The 17,796-nt window shown below is 35.8% G+C and overlaps 2 protein-coding genes across 2 annotated transcripts; one reads left to right on the top strand and one right to left on the bottom strand.

Moving 5' to 3' along the window:
- Nucleotides 1-1,054: 1,054 nt before the first annotated feature.
- On the top strand, nt 1,055-4,426 carry MS3_00000679 (uncharacterized protein). Its single transcript, XM_051208355.1, has one exon. It carries the CDS (start codon nt 1,145-1,147, stop codon nt 1,970-1,972), a length of 828 nt encoding a protein of 275 aa, XP_051064812.1. The 5' UTR covers nt 1,055-1,144; the 3' UTR covers nt 1,973-4,426.
- A 777-nt stretch (nt 4,427-5,203) lies between these two features.
- Nucleotides 5,204-14,302, bottom strand: MS3_00009072 (uncharacterized protein). Its single transcript, XM_051217413.1, has 10 exons — nt 13,798-14,302; nt 11,509-11,535; nt 10,831-10,937; nt 10,172-10,400; nt 10,024-10,041; nt 9,790-9,810; nt 8,943-9,001; nt 8,294-8,653; nt 6,055-6,077; nt 5,204-6,006 (listed from the first exon to the last, which is right to left on the bottom strand). The coding sequence occupies exons 1-8, from the start codon at nt 13,856-13,858 to the stop codon at nt 8,621-8,623; spliced, it is 555 nt and encodes a 184-aa protein (XP_051064811.1). The 5' UTR covers nt 13,859-14,302; the 3' UTR covers nt 5,204-6,006; nt 6,055-6,077; nt 8,294-8,620.
- Nucleotides 14,303-17,796: the final 3,494 nt, after the last annotated feature.

The following is a 17,796-nucleotide window of genomic DNA, read 5'->3' as shown; positions in this document are numbered from 1 at the left end:
TCAACAGGTAACGTCAGACTTATTACTTTTTGCCGACGACGTGAAACTTTGGAGAGAGATACGCAACCAAGACGATATACAGGCACTTCAAGAGGATCTGACTCGACTTCAAAGTTGGGCAGACGATAACGGACTTACCTTTAACACTTCTAAGTGTAAAGTAGTCCATCTGCGACATGTCGCAAACTACAGTTACAACTTAGGAAACTCCTCTCTAGTAGTATCCCAAGTCGAAAAAGATTTAGGAGTCCTGGTGCCCCATGACTTAAAGTCTAACGCTAACTGTGACAAAAATGCCTTCCGAGCAAACCTTGCACTGGTAACGTTGAGGCGCATTTTTGGTCAGTTTGACGGAAGAACTTTCCACACAATCTTCAATAGTTTCATCCGTCCCCATTTAGAGTACGGAAACATAGTACTCCCCCCCTCACTCCAAAAGGATAAGGTCACTTTGGAGCGTATCCAACGGCGAGCCACGAAATCAGTTCGAGGACTCAAATCTAAGCCTTACGAAGAACGCCTCCGTTCACTAGACCTTTACCCACTAGAATATAGGCGTCTTAGAGGTGATTTATTAATGGCTTATAGTATTCTTAACACTTCTGGACATCCTCTTAAACACCTACTTAAGCTTAGTCCGAACAATAACCTAAGGGGTAATACCCAGAAACTGGAAACACAACATAGCAAGACGAAATGTAGACACAACTTCTACTCCTTAAGAGTTGTCAAAAGCTGGAACTCGCTGCCGGCCGAGCTAGTCCAAGCGACTTCTCAGGAGTCCTTCAAGAGGCAACTTGACCTATTCTTAAGGACCAAGGACAGCATCGCACTATGATTTACCAATTTCTTTTCCTCTTTTATCGTCACCGTACCTAGGTTCCTGCCTGGAGGATTTGGTGATCCCCTGCTACTAGACACGGAAGCCTGTTAAGCGAAAGCTTCTTCTATTCCGTCCACAACCATTTGAACCATTTGAATTTGAACCATTTGAATGAACCAATGATACCTTTGTACTGGTTGAATGTTTGATTTCGAATTCTAAATACAGTATATTCGTTGTGCCTGTGTCTTCTTAATTCAATTGCGTTAATCCTGGAATTCCTAATTCATACGACAATTAGAATACTATATTGGCGTCGTCATGGAACCTGCAATGGAAAAGTTGGATATTCATTCAACTCCTGAAGCTATTGAGGATTATTTGGAAAGGTTCGAAATTTGGAGCATGATCAAGAAAGATGTTAAAGGTGAGAAAATTGTGGCACATTTTCTGACATTCATTGGGAGGGAAGCGTACAGCTTATTAAAAACTTTGGCATATCCAGAAAAACCTATCTCACTCCCTTATGCAACTCTTAAAGAGCTATTATTAAGTCATGTAAAATGCACCAGTTTTGAATGCCGTGAAAGGGCGAAGTTTCATAAGATGATTCGTCAAAATGACCAAAAGGCTCGGGAATTCATCCTTGAATTACAGAAACAAGCTGCCAAGTGTAATTTCGGTGATCAACTTCATGTGCAACTGAGAGATCGATTAATTGCAGGAATTAACATACCGAGTTTGGAAAGAGGGCTGTTAAAAATGCCAAACTGTTCCTTTCAAGATGCTAGAACTGCGTGTATTAACTACGAAGCAGTCAATGAACTTGATATCCAGTCGATGAAGATTTCTAATACTTTGCTTAGTCGTCATGATGAACTACAATCTCAGGGTCAATCAAACTTGCGTTCATTTAACAGTGATTCCTATTCTCGTGTAAATATGAAAGGTGTTTCAACGAGGAATTACAAACCAAATCACAAAGGTGAGATGAAGTTTGGTAAATGTTTATCATGTGGAAAGTTTCATGCTCGCAATTCATGTGTTACATGTGTGAGTGTCGATCTTACCAGTTGTGCTTTCTTGTTAATTGCCAAGAATGATGTATCTTTTCATCAACCAAATGATACAAGAATTAAACTTAAGTAGCGAGAGCAGACGATTTTGGTTTGCTAGGTGAATCGAGAACTGATTCAGTTTAGGAATCCACATGCTAGCATTAACAGTATGTTTGATTTCCTACTTAAACTAAATTCGAGATGAATACCATCTACAACTCATTGTATATCGATAATATATTTATCTGATCACAAATACTTATATTACTTATCAAATTTTCGGTCCCTTCTATTATTGGTCGTAGAATACACAGTAAGAATTGATATTTACATTCCATTCGCTTTTTAAGCAACGTTGTTAAGTTATTAGTAAGAAAACTTTATACTCATCATCTCATTTAATTTCAAATATCAACCTTTAAACTATCTATTTTGTAAAGTTACTTCTACCTAATGAGATCTAACTCATACCCCTCATATTTAACAATAAGTATAATAACCAATTTTATTAGCTTCTATAAGGATCACCAGTTGCTTGAAGAATGCAAACGGATTTGTATGTTAAAATTACAAGTTGAGATTACAAAGATATACTTCTTTTCAATTAGTTTCTTGTCATGGTTCTACACTGGTGTTGAAGTGGATCTCTACAATCAGACGAATACATATTCATATTTCTTAACACATATTATTTCAAACGATCATTTATGATTAGTGAATTACACTTTTGTTCCAGTCACTTTTGAGCACATACTTTATGACTTCATGTCAGTTTGTGGAGACAGCATTATTCTCATTGTTTATATGAACAGCTGAAATATTCTGGAAGATTACAAACGAGCTGAATGTAATGATAGTCTTTTTAGTATGATGCTCGTCATCAGTGTGAATACACCGACGTGTAGCCTGCACTGGTATCCAATTATCTCGAGCTCGATTGAGATCGATCAATTTCTAGACCAGTGAGTATGCATCGTAAACTATACACGTCTAACTTCGATTAATTTGTGGATTTGTGAAACATTCCATGCATCATGTTAGGCTGATATTTATCTCATAATCGACACATATTTCACTCCATTGTTCACGACTTCTGATGAATGCATTTCTGTTGGCTACATTTTCAATTTCCTCAGTAATGTGCTCAACATAAATATCAGTTCTTGAATTTTGTCAAATATGGATTTCGTTCTCATTTTACTTGACTGTGCTTTGTTCATTTTACTTTCATAAATTATCATCATTCTTTGCACTGTACTTTCTATTTTGTTTGAGCTTTGTCAATGTTTCTTCTCATCTCTATTGCTTACAGCACACTAATCTGTTATAGCCGAGCGAAGATTAAATCACGAGTAACTTCTGAGACATATTAATTGACTACTATGCTCAGTTTATTGACTACTGTCTCCCACGTTTACAGTCACTTTTTGGCTTTATTGCGTACAAATGTTATTTCCTATTTTATGGTGCATTGCGGTCTGTTTGGTGGATATATAAACCGAGTATGTTTGAAATAAATCATCCATATTGCAGAAGTTGGTATTGTGTTCTGGACTCAAGCGGACGGGCTAAGCGGACAATAGGACCAATAAGGGCGCTAGGCTGCTCATACCGGTCGAACATCATTGGTTTGGCATAGGGCTAAGATTGTATAAGTCGTATTTTGATTGTTGGATAAATCACGTGATTAAAGCCGGACATAAATTCATAACATAAACCTACATGCTTTTGATTTTGCACTAGATCGGTAGATATTTTACCGCTTAACTGGCATCCAACTTATTTCTTGTCCGGTTTATATGAACTTTCTTTGATGTATAAGATATACTTTTCTACCTAATAAATATTTTGTTTTCTTTATCATATTTCACACATTTGGTTTGTAATATGCTCAGGCATTTGAACTTTTGTGTTTGTTTATCTTTCTACACATTGTTTTTATTAAGATTATTCTGTTTTGTATAATTTGATAGTTTAGCACTATCTACTTTACCATTTAGTTTTATAGATCAATGATCTTAATAAATTTTTATGTGATGGAATTTTTGAAATCCATAGAGCTAATATATCACGGTGTTCTGCTAATATCTGTTTTTCTATCACATTGTTTCTGTCTATTGACGAGACTCGATTCTCCGTTGCAAATTCAAGACCTGATACGATGGGTGGCAAGTTCGACTTGTGGTGATTTCTTAGGTGATGCACTTTGAACTGCCACATAATTAGATGATTCTAGGAATCTTATGAGCCTCGCTTTGACCATTCTCATCAATCATTTCGATAAGATACTCTCATTTCAGCTAATTCTGTGTAACGTCTATCCTGATCAACTTAACGCCTTTGAGTCAAACTCTTCTCATTTATTGAAGATTCAGCATCACTTTATTCAATTCAGTGATCGCTCCATGTATCAAAATTAGTATCACTTCTGGAGCAATAACAGGTGATTGTGCAAGCAGATGTTTCAAAAATTGTCTGACTGTTTTATAACTAGTTGAATGGTCCATCATAATACATACTGTAACGAGACCGCAAGTTCTCGAATACTCTACCACTGAGCCGGCACACAATACAGTTAGTTTCCAACTTTATGGATTCCATATATCCATGTTTACGTGATGAGCTTTCGAGCTAAATAGAGATAAATATCATAAGATTGCTAAATTTACTAAGTGTCCTATTTTAAAGCTCGTACAATGGAAAGCTTTTCACAAGGCGATGTTATTTCAGATGAATAACATACGATTAAGCCTGTCGTTTATTTTTATCTTTATCGGATCACAAACAGACAACTGATCGGCTATGAATAAGCATAGTTATTAATGATCATTGCGAAAAGTGTAATCCGAATCAAAGGAATTAATAACAAGCAAACGCAGGCCAACAATTATCTACGAAACATTTTGGACTAATTGAGAAAGACACTGTATTTGGGAAGCATATTTTGCAAAGTCACCAACTACTATCTGATGAATTTATACCAAAAGTGTTTCATAAAATACACATGAGATGGATAAATAAATAGATGTAGGATATTCATGCTCTTCAACCATTGAACTATGTACCACTAACATCGTTTATTTCGTCTTACATATGAACCACCACTCAATACATCCGACTCAACGATATCTGGTGAATAAGATTACAAACTCAACCATTGCATGTGAAATATCTTTAAAATGAAGGATCTCCACAAACAAGTCATCCTAAAAGCCAATTCGAATTGGTCTACGTATGTACCGTTACTAAGACGTTACAGTAATTGTTTATATCATTCATCGCAAACAAATATTCATCGTTTCCTTCTCAAACGTAATGTAGACAAAAAAGACTCAATGCGTTAATTACCATATATTATGTATTGTGTGTTAGAATTAGAAAATGTTATTCAAGAATATTGTTACGTTCACCACATATTAAATTGCATCAGTATGTTTCAGTGTACAATACTGTTATTGTTATCTGATGATGGTAGTGGTGTTGATGAGATTAGAAAACGAGTGATCTGAAAGAAAAGTATATGTGAAAGGATTCGATCATTCTTGGTAATATTTCAGACACGAGATTATTCTCATGAAAGCATTCATTTTCACATCTTTGAATATTATTATACTTTTAGATTAAGATAATAATCGAGCATGCAATGTGTACTAATATAGCAAAAACGAGGGTGGAAATTTTATGAATATTCTAGACGAGACATGTGATGACGATTAATTCAGCTTTGATTTGTCAATTCTATTTAATCGATAGAAGACAATCACGTCTTATCACAAATTGAACAACACTAAAACAAGTATTCTGTTTCACTATAATAATTTTAATATAATTGTACACATATTGACGGAATCTATATGCAACTATACTGGAACGATTACTGATTTGCAAGGGTATCATTGATGTCGACAACCGGATATTGATCATATACAAATTGAATACACTTTCAAAGATGTTTACAAAACATTTTGATCAAATCATATTCATCCAACAGCTAGCGACAAAACAACGTTAATCCACAATCTGTGACTAGATATTGATAACGTTTTGTGAACGGTGACTACCATGCTAAATGGTCATGATTAAATGGATTGTGTATTTACAATCAGTTTTCAACGAAACTTGAAACTAGAAATGTATTAAGATATAATTATAACACCACGATTCAATACTCACTTGTCACTCTTCATCTGACCAATCTGTGAATTTGTAAATCAAGTGAACAGTGAAAATCATGGAATGTAATTACAACCGTAACAATTTTGTCAATACACACACACTCTCTTTCTGTATTGTTGTTTGATGAGGCCACCTAAACCGATAAACATTTGCACTAGTCTATCGACTGTTGAAATACTGATTCCGATAATCAACAAATTGATACACGTTTGCTAAATATAGGTCGTGATTTTAGGGAAATGAACAGCGTTAGACTCAATAACGGTCGTCACATATTCGACTTACGTAGACAACAGACGTCTACATACAAGACGTTTTTTTTAGTTTCAACATTGTTGATGTTATTTGACAGCGCTTGTTGTGTAAGTGAGTTATTGCGATGTGGTTGAAATGGACATGACGAACTGTCAGTTTATTCTTGGTGATCCTGAGAATAGCCTTAGTAAGTGGATGGTGTGCTGGTTCCATACTGTAGATAATATCACATGGGTATGTTATTTCTACTGCACACTATGTTTATGTTATTTCGGTTTCACACAAATCTAACAGGTCATGTCATGGGTATTTACGATTCAAACTTGAAAAGCAATTTTGAAAAGATCCTGTAAATGATATCACGCAGAAGAATAATGAGAGCTGCACAACCGAATTAGTCAGTTCAAACAATGAAACTCCAGAAAAGTTAGCTAGCTAATAACAATTTATATACAATAAAGAAAATCATAAGAAATCCCATGCCAACAAAATAAGACGTTAATCAAATTTTAGAGAAAATTCGACACCTAACGACCTTAAAAGTGTGATGACTGGAGAGACAGAATTTTACTCACTAATACGTCATAAGGCACATATTGAACCAGACATCACAGAATTCGGAGCTATTTTATATGGGGTACAATCTACTTTAATGCAACACTTCCTTCAATCTTTAAGCCAGATTTCGTTGACGAGTGGCTGTCAATATGAACAACGGTTCTAGGGTTTCCTGAGAATGAGCTCCAACCACTGAACAAGTTAGGTACATGTTTATCAAGAATTATTCTGAATAATATGAGCTGTTTGGTTTTGCATAACATCGTGGGATAAATTTGTTGAAATCACTGGTTTTCGTCTTCCGTTTCAAAGCAATATCATCACACACATATTCACATCAATAGACAGTTACTTCATCAATCAGTCAAACACGTCTACTGTGATCCTATTGGCTTACTGCGCATTAAACTCATGTATATTGAAATCAAAGTTCAAATATTTGTGAAAATCAACAGAGTCTCTCATGTCTTCCTGTGAAAACCTATGATGAATTAGACAACAAAAAATACTATTCCATGTCTCGAGATCCTCAATTTACAAATGAGAGAGTGGAAGAGAGATAGATAGACAGACAGACAGACAGACAGAGCGAGAGAGAGAAACAGAAAGAGAGAGAGAGAAAGGAGTCATCAGTCGAGCAAACATGCCCAGAGAAGAGATCATGAACCGATTTATGTTAGACCATCACAATTGGAAACCTGTAAGCACTGGACGGCCGTTTCGTCCTATTATGTGACTCCTCAGCAGTGCGCATCCACGATCCCACTCACGAGATTCGAACCCAGGGCCTTCGGTCTCGCGCGCGAACGCTTAACCGACTGGACCGCTGAGCCGGCATCCAATGGTGATAGTTTCCAACATCAACCAGTCCACGAAAACGCGCGACCAACTTCCGTTGTACTGAGGTAGATACCTGTCTCTACCCGACAAGGATTAGCTCCACTGGTCACGACTTCTCACTAGAACTCCGAGAATTCCTTCACGAAGCCGTCCAGTGCTTCCAGGTTTTCAATTGTGATGGTCTAACATCAATCGGTCCATGATCTCAATCAAAAACTTAATAATCTCCACAACCTCTATACTAATACCGAGAGAAATTCCTTCCATGTCAGACGCTATTTCAGGTTGTGATGTTTCGCTCTTCATTGTCGTCTCCCCATCTAAGTGACAGGAAGACATCGAGAAACAAACCGACAGAGTAAGTTCAATAGAAAAATGAAAGCGTTTTAACTGATCACCGAAATATCATTCTGTAGTCAGGTTTTTTTAAATCTTTACTTATGCCTATGGTAATTTGTCTTTATTTGCGCGTTTTCGCCTGTACTGTATTGTATGTTTTCAGCTTTTGCATGTTTCTTATCTTTACTCGTTTTCTTGTTTCATTAATTTTGTTTTTAAATTTGTGTTTTTCGAAAATTCTCACCATATGTTTCCGGTCGCAATAATTCATCAATAGACCAGTATATTCTTCTGTATATGTTATGTTTGAAACAGCAATAACCTTTCTTCATTAGTTCTTGGTATTTCATATTCATACTTATAGTCCCTTTATGCATATCGAAGAGACAGTTCTCCATTGATTCTCCAAACCCGGGATATCTCCTCGACATTATGTTCTTCAGCTACAATTAAAATATTTAGACAGTATTACTGCATAGTACTTTTTAATGGCATAATGTCTATTTGTAAACAATTAAATATTTCGTAATCGTCGGTATGTATCATATAGAAACTTTGTGAGAACTTACTACTATTTTTCTATGAAACTGCTTCCAAATAAATCCTGATAAACGTAGATAACAAATGCTACGGAGGCCACATAACACTGATGTTTGGTGTTTAGGTCCACAGAATATCAAAAAAGCAATATACATCAATAAATGTCATCAAAGCGAGTATCGATGGACTATTCGTTGAAATTTTGGAATTAATGGTACGAAGATATAAATATCATGTGATGAACTTAAATTTATAATCTCTCTAAACCAACACGTAACTGCTACTTGATCGATCAACACAAAACGTAATACGCTCAAGAGAACTTCATAAGGCATGATCAGCTACAAACTTACATCAGCGCACCTATCAGCGACTAAGTGCGTTCCAAAATATTCGTTGAACAGGTGGGTTTCTAAAATGTACAACATTCATTAAACATAGTTTGTGGAACAAATATTCACTATCAATAAAATATTTCATAAATCGGTTTGCTAATCAAACCACTCTATTCAGTGGGTATTGTAAGCCATACTACACATAAGCATTTATGTTGACCGACGAATCAGCGATAGAAACATTAGGATTTTTCAGACATCATATACACATTCACTGCTGATTTCATCCTCGATTCAAACTAATACAATCTTCGTTTTGACGTGTTGGTGAAACCAATTGAGGAAACGTTGTCATAATTTATCATCAAATTCTCAACTAGAGAAGCGATCTGGAGACTTGAGATGAACGGATCAAAATCAACTTGTCGAAGTTCAAGTGAACTTGTCTAGTGAAAACATCACTGAAATGCAAAGGAGAGGCAATCAGCGTAGCAGTCGAATGATATTTCTAATCAATCACTTGATTCCTCGGTAAGAATTAAATGTCAGAGTGTTTGTGTGTTGAACGCCTTTACAAGCATGTAAATATCAGGAGCTTTTGACTGATCAAATTGTGGAGATCGATTCACAAGGCCTTCACGAGTCGACCGTTCTCCGACCTATCCAATAAACTATATAATTTCACTACAGTCACATCATCGATATTACGGCCAGTTTGTTAGCATCATTCAGTTCACACAACATTCACAAACAAAGCAACGAACACATTTCATCCAGTCACTTTTACACACCTCAGTTGAGATCATAAAATGATAACAGGAGATTTAAATTTCAAAACAACTGCCTCATATACGGGACAACTTACCATCGCTAAAGGCTTCCGGATCTACAAGTCAAAATAAATATTATTTTGCGCTTGATGATAACAGGCTGCCTCTTGCACACATTTCACGACCCATGTTTACATACCACTACACATCTATCACTTCTGAAAGTCACACATTACGTTGACAGACTGATGTTATCAATATTTTACAGTATCACTGATATCAACAAATTTTACAATACACACAAACGACAGAATTTATCGTGAACTTACCACTCACTGAAACGATTTCTGAAATGAAGTACAGTATATTTACTTAGTGCTGAAAAATATAAGCGATGTCAACTCAACAAAACACATTACATATTGATCAAGTGTGGATATCAACAAGAAAACTGACATGCATTGGCGATTCACTCACTAGTTATCCACGTGCTATCCACATTCACAGTACCCGATTTAAGTGCATTCTGTAACGATGGAAACCACGTTTCTGATGAATATACTTTTTCCATTTCACTCTTTAACACGGCAAGTTGAACATTGATGGTTTCGGCATGAATATTATTTGGTTTTTGTAATGGATGGATGTCACATGACAGCGTAACGGAATTCAGTTTTGGCTCCAATTCCTTCACCACATTCACAACCTTTAAGAAATCACATGAATCGGTCAAATTATTTCGTTGAAGTATTTATGAAAGTGATCATTCTAACTCAAAACGCAAATTTTATGGGTGTTCATATAATTATTCATATTTGGATATTTATGTCCAGTCACAAAAATGGTTACCCGGAGTGACAATAACCTAACACTGTATCATAGTGATATTCAACATTTACCCTTCGGTAATAAAGTTCCATTTTACGTATTTTACAAATTTTCACATCAATGTACACGTCCCATTACAACACATTATTTAACATTAATTGTTGCGCGTTTACCATATCGATGTGCAGGTTCACACAAAGATTCATGTGGCCAATATATGGACATCGATTGAGGTAAAATAACTCGAATAATGTTATCCTTCACGTCGCTTCATGTCAAAGAATTTGAGTGATAGCTTTTAGACTTACATTTGCACAATATCCATCCAAAACTTCTAGGGATTCTCTTTTATCATTCTTTCCAATCAGTTTATTCCACTCCTTAACGGAGACAGAGAGTTTCATCACAACGATATCTAAAACAAACCGGAATTCAAACATATTAGATGAAAGCATAATATGGACACGAAAATCATTGAAAACGTCAGCATGGTTGTCGTGGAGGAAAATGTACATCATTCACAATAATCCGTCAGTATCACTGTGAAATTCGTATTGTTTATATGCTGATCAGGAGACACTAACAGTTTAGACGACCATTTATTCAAGTCTCATCATGCTCATAATGGATAGACTAATTTTTTATGAAATAGTTTGAACGCACCCAAACTGAGCGATCCAATATTCGATAATTATTCAGAAGTCATTAAATGAATGAACTAAAACAAGAATGCGTTCAGCTAAACAAAATCGAGATGCACACTTCAATTCTCATCCAAACAGAACCCATAAAAATCATCAATCATGATGATGTGCGCCGTAATTCGAGTGTAAGAGCAAAATATGTGATGCTACTGAACATGCATTTAAATTGTACTGCATGATTTATTCGATATACATAGAATTAAACCTGATTCGATTAACATTTAACACGACACGTGATGGAAGTGCAATTCATCAGATGAGATTACTGTCCAACTAACTTACCTGCACTTGTAAACTCAAGAAACTGCGCTGTCAACAAAAAAACAAAACAATGAAAATTATGGAGACGATACATTCACCTGAATTAAGAAACGCTTAATTAGTTTACTGGCAAATAGACACAACAAGTGATTGATCAATGAGTAAGGACTAGCGTCACGTCCACATAACTTTACTAAGGGCATTGAACATTGAGTGAGATAACCACTACACAGTATTCACTAAACAAATAATTCGCGTATAGACAGGAGTTTAGCTGTTGAAGAATAGCTCATTGTTGACATCACAGATTTCGGAGCTATTTTATATGGGGTACAATCTACTTTAATGCAACACTTCCTTCAATCTTTAAGCCAGATTTCGTTGACGAGTGGCTATCAATATGAACAACGGTTCTAGGGTTTCCTGAGAATGAGCTCCAACCACTGAACAAGTTAGGTACATGTTTATCAAGAATTATTCTGAATAATATGAGCTGTTTGGTTTTGCATAACATCGTGGGATAAATTTGTTGAAATCACTGGTTTTCGTCTTCCGTTTCAAAGCAATATCATCACACACATATTCACATCAATAGACAGTTACTTCATCAATCAGTCAAACACGTCTACTGTGATCCTATTGGCTTACTGCGCATTAAACTCATGTATATTGAAATCAAAGTTCAAATATTTGTGAAAATCAACAGAGTCTCTCATGTCTTCCTGTGAAAACCTATGATCAATTGGACAACATCAAATGCTATTCCATGTGATGTGCGATCCAATGTGCTTTGATTGAGTGTCATCAATATGTTTTCCTGTTGACAACTTCATCTCCAACGAGACTGATGTGGAAGTTCATCCGTTAACTCATCACAAGTGTTTTTACAGACGCAAGAAGTACACATAGTTTCTTACATTACACTGTAAACCATGGAGCGACAACAGTGTAGACTGACTGTGGTACGGGATATGAAACACTGGGTGGCGACACAGTCTAGTGAAGTGTTCACGAGTACAATTTGTGTGTGAACAGTTGTTGTTTATTGCTCTGAGGTTCTATACTAGAACGAACCACTAGTTCGGTGTTCTCTGGTCAACACTGACAGCCCAGTTAAGATCAGTCCATGATTCGAACTAAAAATTGGAAAAATTTCACAGGAAATGTAGTCGTTCATTATTCATAGTTCTCGTTTTCGAATAACCAGCCGATTTTTACCATCTCAGTTGCATGAAAATATTTGATCGAATGACGAGACTTCAATTCCCCTACTACTGTTCTGTTTCGTAAGTCATGTTTAGGCATGAATTTTTATCGTTCTGTAAGTTAGACTAATCAGAAGAATGTTCATTCATAAGAATGAGGTGTCAATTGGATTCTCATTAGACTTTCAATTTGACAGAGTAGAGCTGAACAAACCATCACATTTATTTATTGACACTCATTTATTTTGTGGTCTTTCCTTCTTCATAAATGGGAGTTTATAACCTGTGCAATCTTCAATTTTTTTAGTCTAATATTGCTTGATCGGAGTCTCATATTTTAGTTGTATGCATACAGATCCGAATAAACAATGATCTCTGTCAGAAAAAGTGCACTCTTAGCGCCTGACTTCATGTTATCTCCACTTCGAAATTTCATCAAATTTCTAGATTTAAAACATGCCATCACTTCTACCAACGGCAAATATGAAGTAAAGTCAACCTTTTCACTACGCGTTCAATCAGGATATTCTTTCACTGTTTACATCGACCAAAGAAGATTGACTTAAAAGTTCAGTCATTGAAGTAGTGCTTTTTTATGGTTCCTCAGTAAAGATAACAAACCGGGAAGTATTACAAATGATGCTGTGGTCATATTGTATCACGTAATCTAAGTATTTGTCATGCAGTTTGCTCAAGGAATATTGCTTCCCGATATCGTCGTGTTAGCATATTTCAAAATGCTCGCGGTACATGGACAATGACTTGAGCAAGGCTTTCTTGAGGCCTGTAGACTATTAAAACATTCGACTTCTTAGGTTACCAGTAAGTTTTTCGCAATTAGTCACAAGGAAGAAGAAGAACGTATTATGATTATATGCTGATTAATACTTATAGGTGAAGTGTATTGTGATCACAAGAGAACTGGTGCTCTGTGTAGGAACCGAATACATGTCAACATCTTTCACAACTTGATAGGTGCTCATCAACGCATACTAATGACTAGTGACTAATGTCACGATTGCTGAGTGATTATCTATGTCATGTACATAGTCATATGAATAAAAATAAAGATGGTGACGCCCATATAAAAATGTTTGAGTCTTACCTGCATTCCAGACCAGGAAAAAGAAGGAAAACCAAACAACTGCTCCTTGTGGCCTAAACATATTTGTACTCCGTAATTCACCAACGTTTTCTGAAGTCAATTAGACAGTTTGCATTCTGATGTCTGTTTAAATACAATGATAATGTGTCTTTCACTCACAATTAAAACGTATATGATTGGCAAGTGAAAAGAATGAAGTCATCCTATCAGTCGATGCCACATTTTAAAACTATATCAAGGTCAAAACCAATGTGAATGTGACCATTATTTGAAAAATAATAATAGTAACCATCACGTATAACGAGACAGGGTCCAAACAAATGTTCATTCAATCTGCGATAAATCCATCATCTTATTTCTCATTTGTTGACCACCTCTTCTAGTATGACGCACGAGTGTCATATGAGAACTCGAAATGAAAAAATTTACAACACCGTCCATCTTCACTTTACTCTGCTCACACTTTCCTTGTTACTTTGCGTATGCGCTTATTCAGTTTCCGGCTAAAATATTTTAAACTGTGTTGAAACAAATGATTATGTGAAAGCCTCATACCAGATGAAGTTGCGCTGATGTACAAAATTAAGTTTGTCAAAATACCATTCATTCAGTCTCACCTTCATATACACTTAGTTCATTCATAGTACAAGCAAACTTTTTTCTGGTTAGCATTTTTTTAGCGAGTTAGTTTTCTACGGGATGGGATCGCTAACCTCATGCCAAACTCTCCTCCTTTACCCGGGCTTGGGACCGGCAGTAACTCTAGAAGAGCTACAGGCAGTTCTACTATACGGATGTGAAACTTGGAGAATTAACACAACCATCATTAAAATGCTACACGCACATATAATCATTTTCTACGCAAGACACTCAAAGACTGTTGGCTGGATACTATCAGCAACCGTCTACTGTAAGAGAGAACAAACTAGGTTCCAGTTTAATAGGAAATTAGGAAAAGATGATGGAAGTAGATAGGACGCACAATGATGAAATCATCAACCTGCATCACGAGACAAGTGCTAACTTTGAATTCTGAAGGCAAACGGAAAAGAGGAAGATCATGGAACACACTGCGCTGAGAATTGGAAGCAGACATTAATAGGATAAAAATAACAATTGGGAACAACTGGAAAGTATTGTTCAGGCCAAGTTTGTTGGAGAATCCTAGTGTGCAGCCTATGCTTCTCCATGAGGGGTAACAGGCTTAAGTAGGTAAGTAAGTAAGTCTTGTTTGTTTGGTTATTATTCACGATAAGTTACTTGTCATTATCGAAAACAGTGACAAATTTGGAATCTTATTTCTAAGAAAAAATTTATCTAATTCACCTGCACAGTAAGCCAAGTATAGAAAGAGAAGGTGAATTGTCACTACTCGTAATCTAAATATGGTAATTACTAAGCATTCATCGGGTCATTTCATAATTAATAATGCTACATACAATCAGTTCTCTGTTCAATTACCTGCAGACAATGATTAAGATCATATCGTAAAAGTAAGGTGACCAGTATATGAAAAGATACAAATAATCTAATTAGTAAATACCATTGTTTCATTTAAAAATATTACAAACTCATACTCATTATGAATGAGACCATGTTAATGATGATCATAACAACAAGCTAGAAATATGTGATATGTGCCAGAAACAACCACTGTTTAAAAATAGACTGAAATAGCTTTTTCATTTTCTTGGCTTAAAGCCAAACTATAAGTATTTCAATGGGAATTCGGAACTGATCATCACTGATGAATGTAAGGATAAAAGTAATTGTTAAACGACAACATACGCTTCACTATGACCTGACAGAATTTAGTAGGACTATACACTGTACTCTAAATCCGTTTGTAGCTGTTCTAGGGCTACTGGTGGTCTCAAGTCTGGGTGAAATATGGGGTTAGTCATAATGTCGGCAACCCCATCCCTCAGAAAACGACCTTGCTCATAAAACGTTTACCAAACTAAAAAATCTTAATAATCTAAACTCTGCACTCTTTGATGAAAGAATCATTACACCTCATGATGACAGCCAAGATTCTTCGGAAGACACGAGGCTTTAAAAAAGGACACTTAGTAAATTTAGCAATCTTATGATATTTATCTCTATTTAGCTCGAAAGCTCATCACGTAAACATGGATATATGGAATCCATAAAGTTGGAAACTAACTGTATTGTGTGCCGGCTCAGTGGTAGAGTATTCGAGAACTTGCGGTCTCGTTACAGTATGTATTATGATGGACCATTCAACTAGTTATAAAACAGTCAGACAATTTTTGAAACATCTGCTTGCACAATCACCTGTTATTGCTCCAGAAGTGATACTAATTTTGATACATGGAGCGATCACTGAATTGAATAAAGTGATGCTGAATCTTCAATAAATGAGAAGAGTTTGACTCAAAGGCGTTAAGTTGATCAGGATAGACGTTACACAGAATTAGCTGAAATGAGAGTATCTTATCGAAATGATTGATGAGAATGGTCAAAGCGAGGCTCATAAGATTCCTAGAATCATCTAATTATGTGGCAGTTCAAAGTGCATCACCTAAGAAATCACCACAAGTCGAACTTGCCACCCATCGTATCAGGTCTTGAATTTGCAACGGAGAATCGAGTCTCGTCAATAGACAGAAACAATGTGATAGAAAAACAGATATTAGCAGAACACCGTGATATATTAGCTCTATGGATTTCAAAAATTCCATCACATAAAAATTTATTAAGATCATTGATCTATAAAACTAAATGGTAAAGTAGATAGTGCTAAACTATCAAATTATACAAAACAGAATAATCTTAATAAAAACAATGTGTAGAAAGATAAACAAACACAAAAGTTCAAATGCCTGAGCATATTACAAACCAAATGTGTGAAATATGATAAAGAAAACAAAATATTTATTAGGTAGAAAAGTATATCTTATACATCAAAGAAAGTTCATATAAACCGGACAAGAAATAAGTTGGATGCCAGTTAAGCGGTAAAATATCTACCGATCTAGTGCAAAATCAAAAGCATGTAGGTTTATGTTATGAATTTATGTCCGGCTTTAATCACGTGATTTATCCAACAATCAAAATACGACTTATACAATCTTAGCCCTATGCCAAACCAATGATGTTCGACCGGTATGAGCAGCCTAGCGCCCTTATTGGTCCTATTGTCCGCTTAGCCCGTCCGCTTGAGTCCAGAACACAATACCAACTTCTGCAATATGGATGATTTATTTCAAACATACTCGGTTTATATATCCACCAAACAGACCGCAATGCACCATAAAATAGGAAATAACATTTGTACGCAATAAAGCCAAAAAGTGACTGTAAACGTGGGAGACAGTAGTCAATAAACTGAGCATAGTAGTCAATTAATATGTCTCAGAAGTTACTCTTGATTTAATCTTCGCTCGGATATAACAGATTAGTGTGCTGTAAGCAATAGAGATGAGAAGAAACATTGACAAAGCTCAAACAAAATAGAAAGTACAGTGCAAAGAATGATGATAATTTATGAAAGTAAAATGAACAAAGCACAGTCAAGTAAAATGAGAACGAAATCCATATTTGACAAAATTCAAGAACTGATATTTATGTTGAGCACATTACTGAGGAAATTGAAAATGTAGCCAACAGAAATGCATTCATCAGAAGTCGTGAACAATGGAGTGAAATATGTGTCGATTATGAGATAAATATCAGCCTAACATGATGCATGGAATGTTTCACAAATCCACAAATTAATCGAAGTTAGACGTGTATAGTTTACGATGCATACTCACTGGTCTAGAAATTGATCGATCTCAATCGAGCTCGAGATAATTGGATACCAGTGCAGGCTACACGTCGGTGTATTCACACTGATGACGAGCATCATACTAAAAAGACTATCATTACATTCAGCTCGTTTGTAATCTTCCAGAATATTTCAGCTGTTCATATAAACAATGAGAATAATGCTGTCTCCACAAACTGACATGAAGTCATAAAGTATGTGCTCAA

The sequence above is a fragment of the Schistosoma haematobium genome, chromosome 5 (genome assembly GCF_000699445.3).
Source record: "Schistosoma haematobium chromosome 5, whole genome shotgun sequence".
Lineage (NCBI taxonomy): Eukaryota > Metazoa > Platyhelminthes > Trematoda > Strigeidida > Schistosomatidae > Schistosoma > Schistosoma haematobium.
The sequence above is the reverse complement of the archived record's forward strand: the minus strand, read 5'-3'. Positions and strand labels throughout refer to the sequence as shown.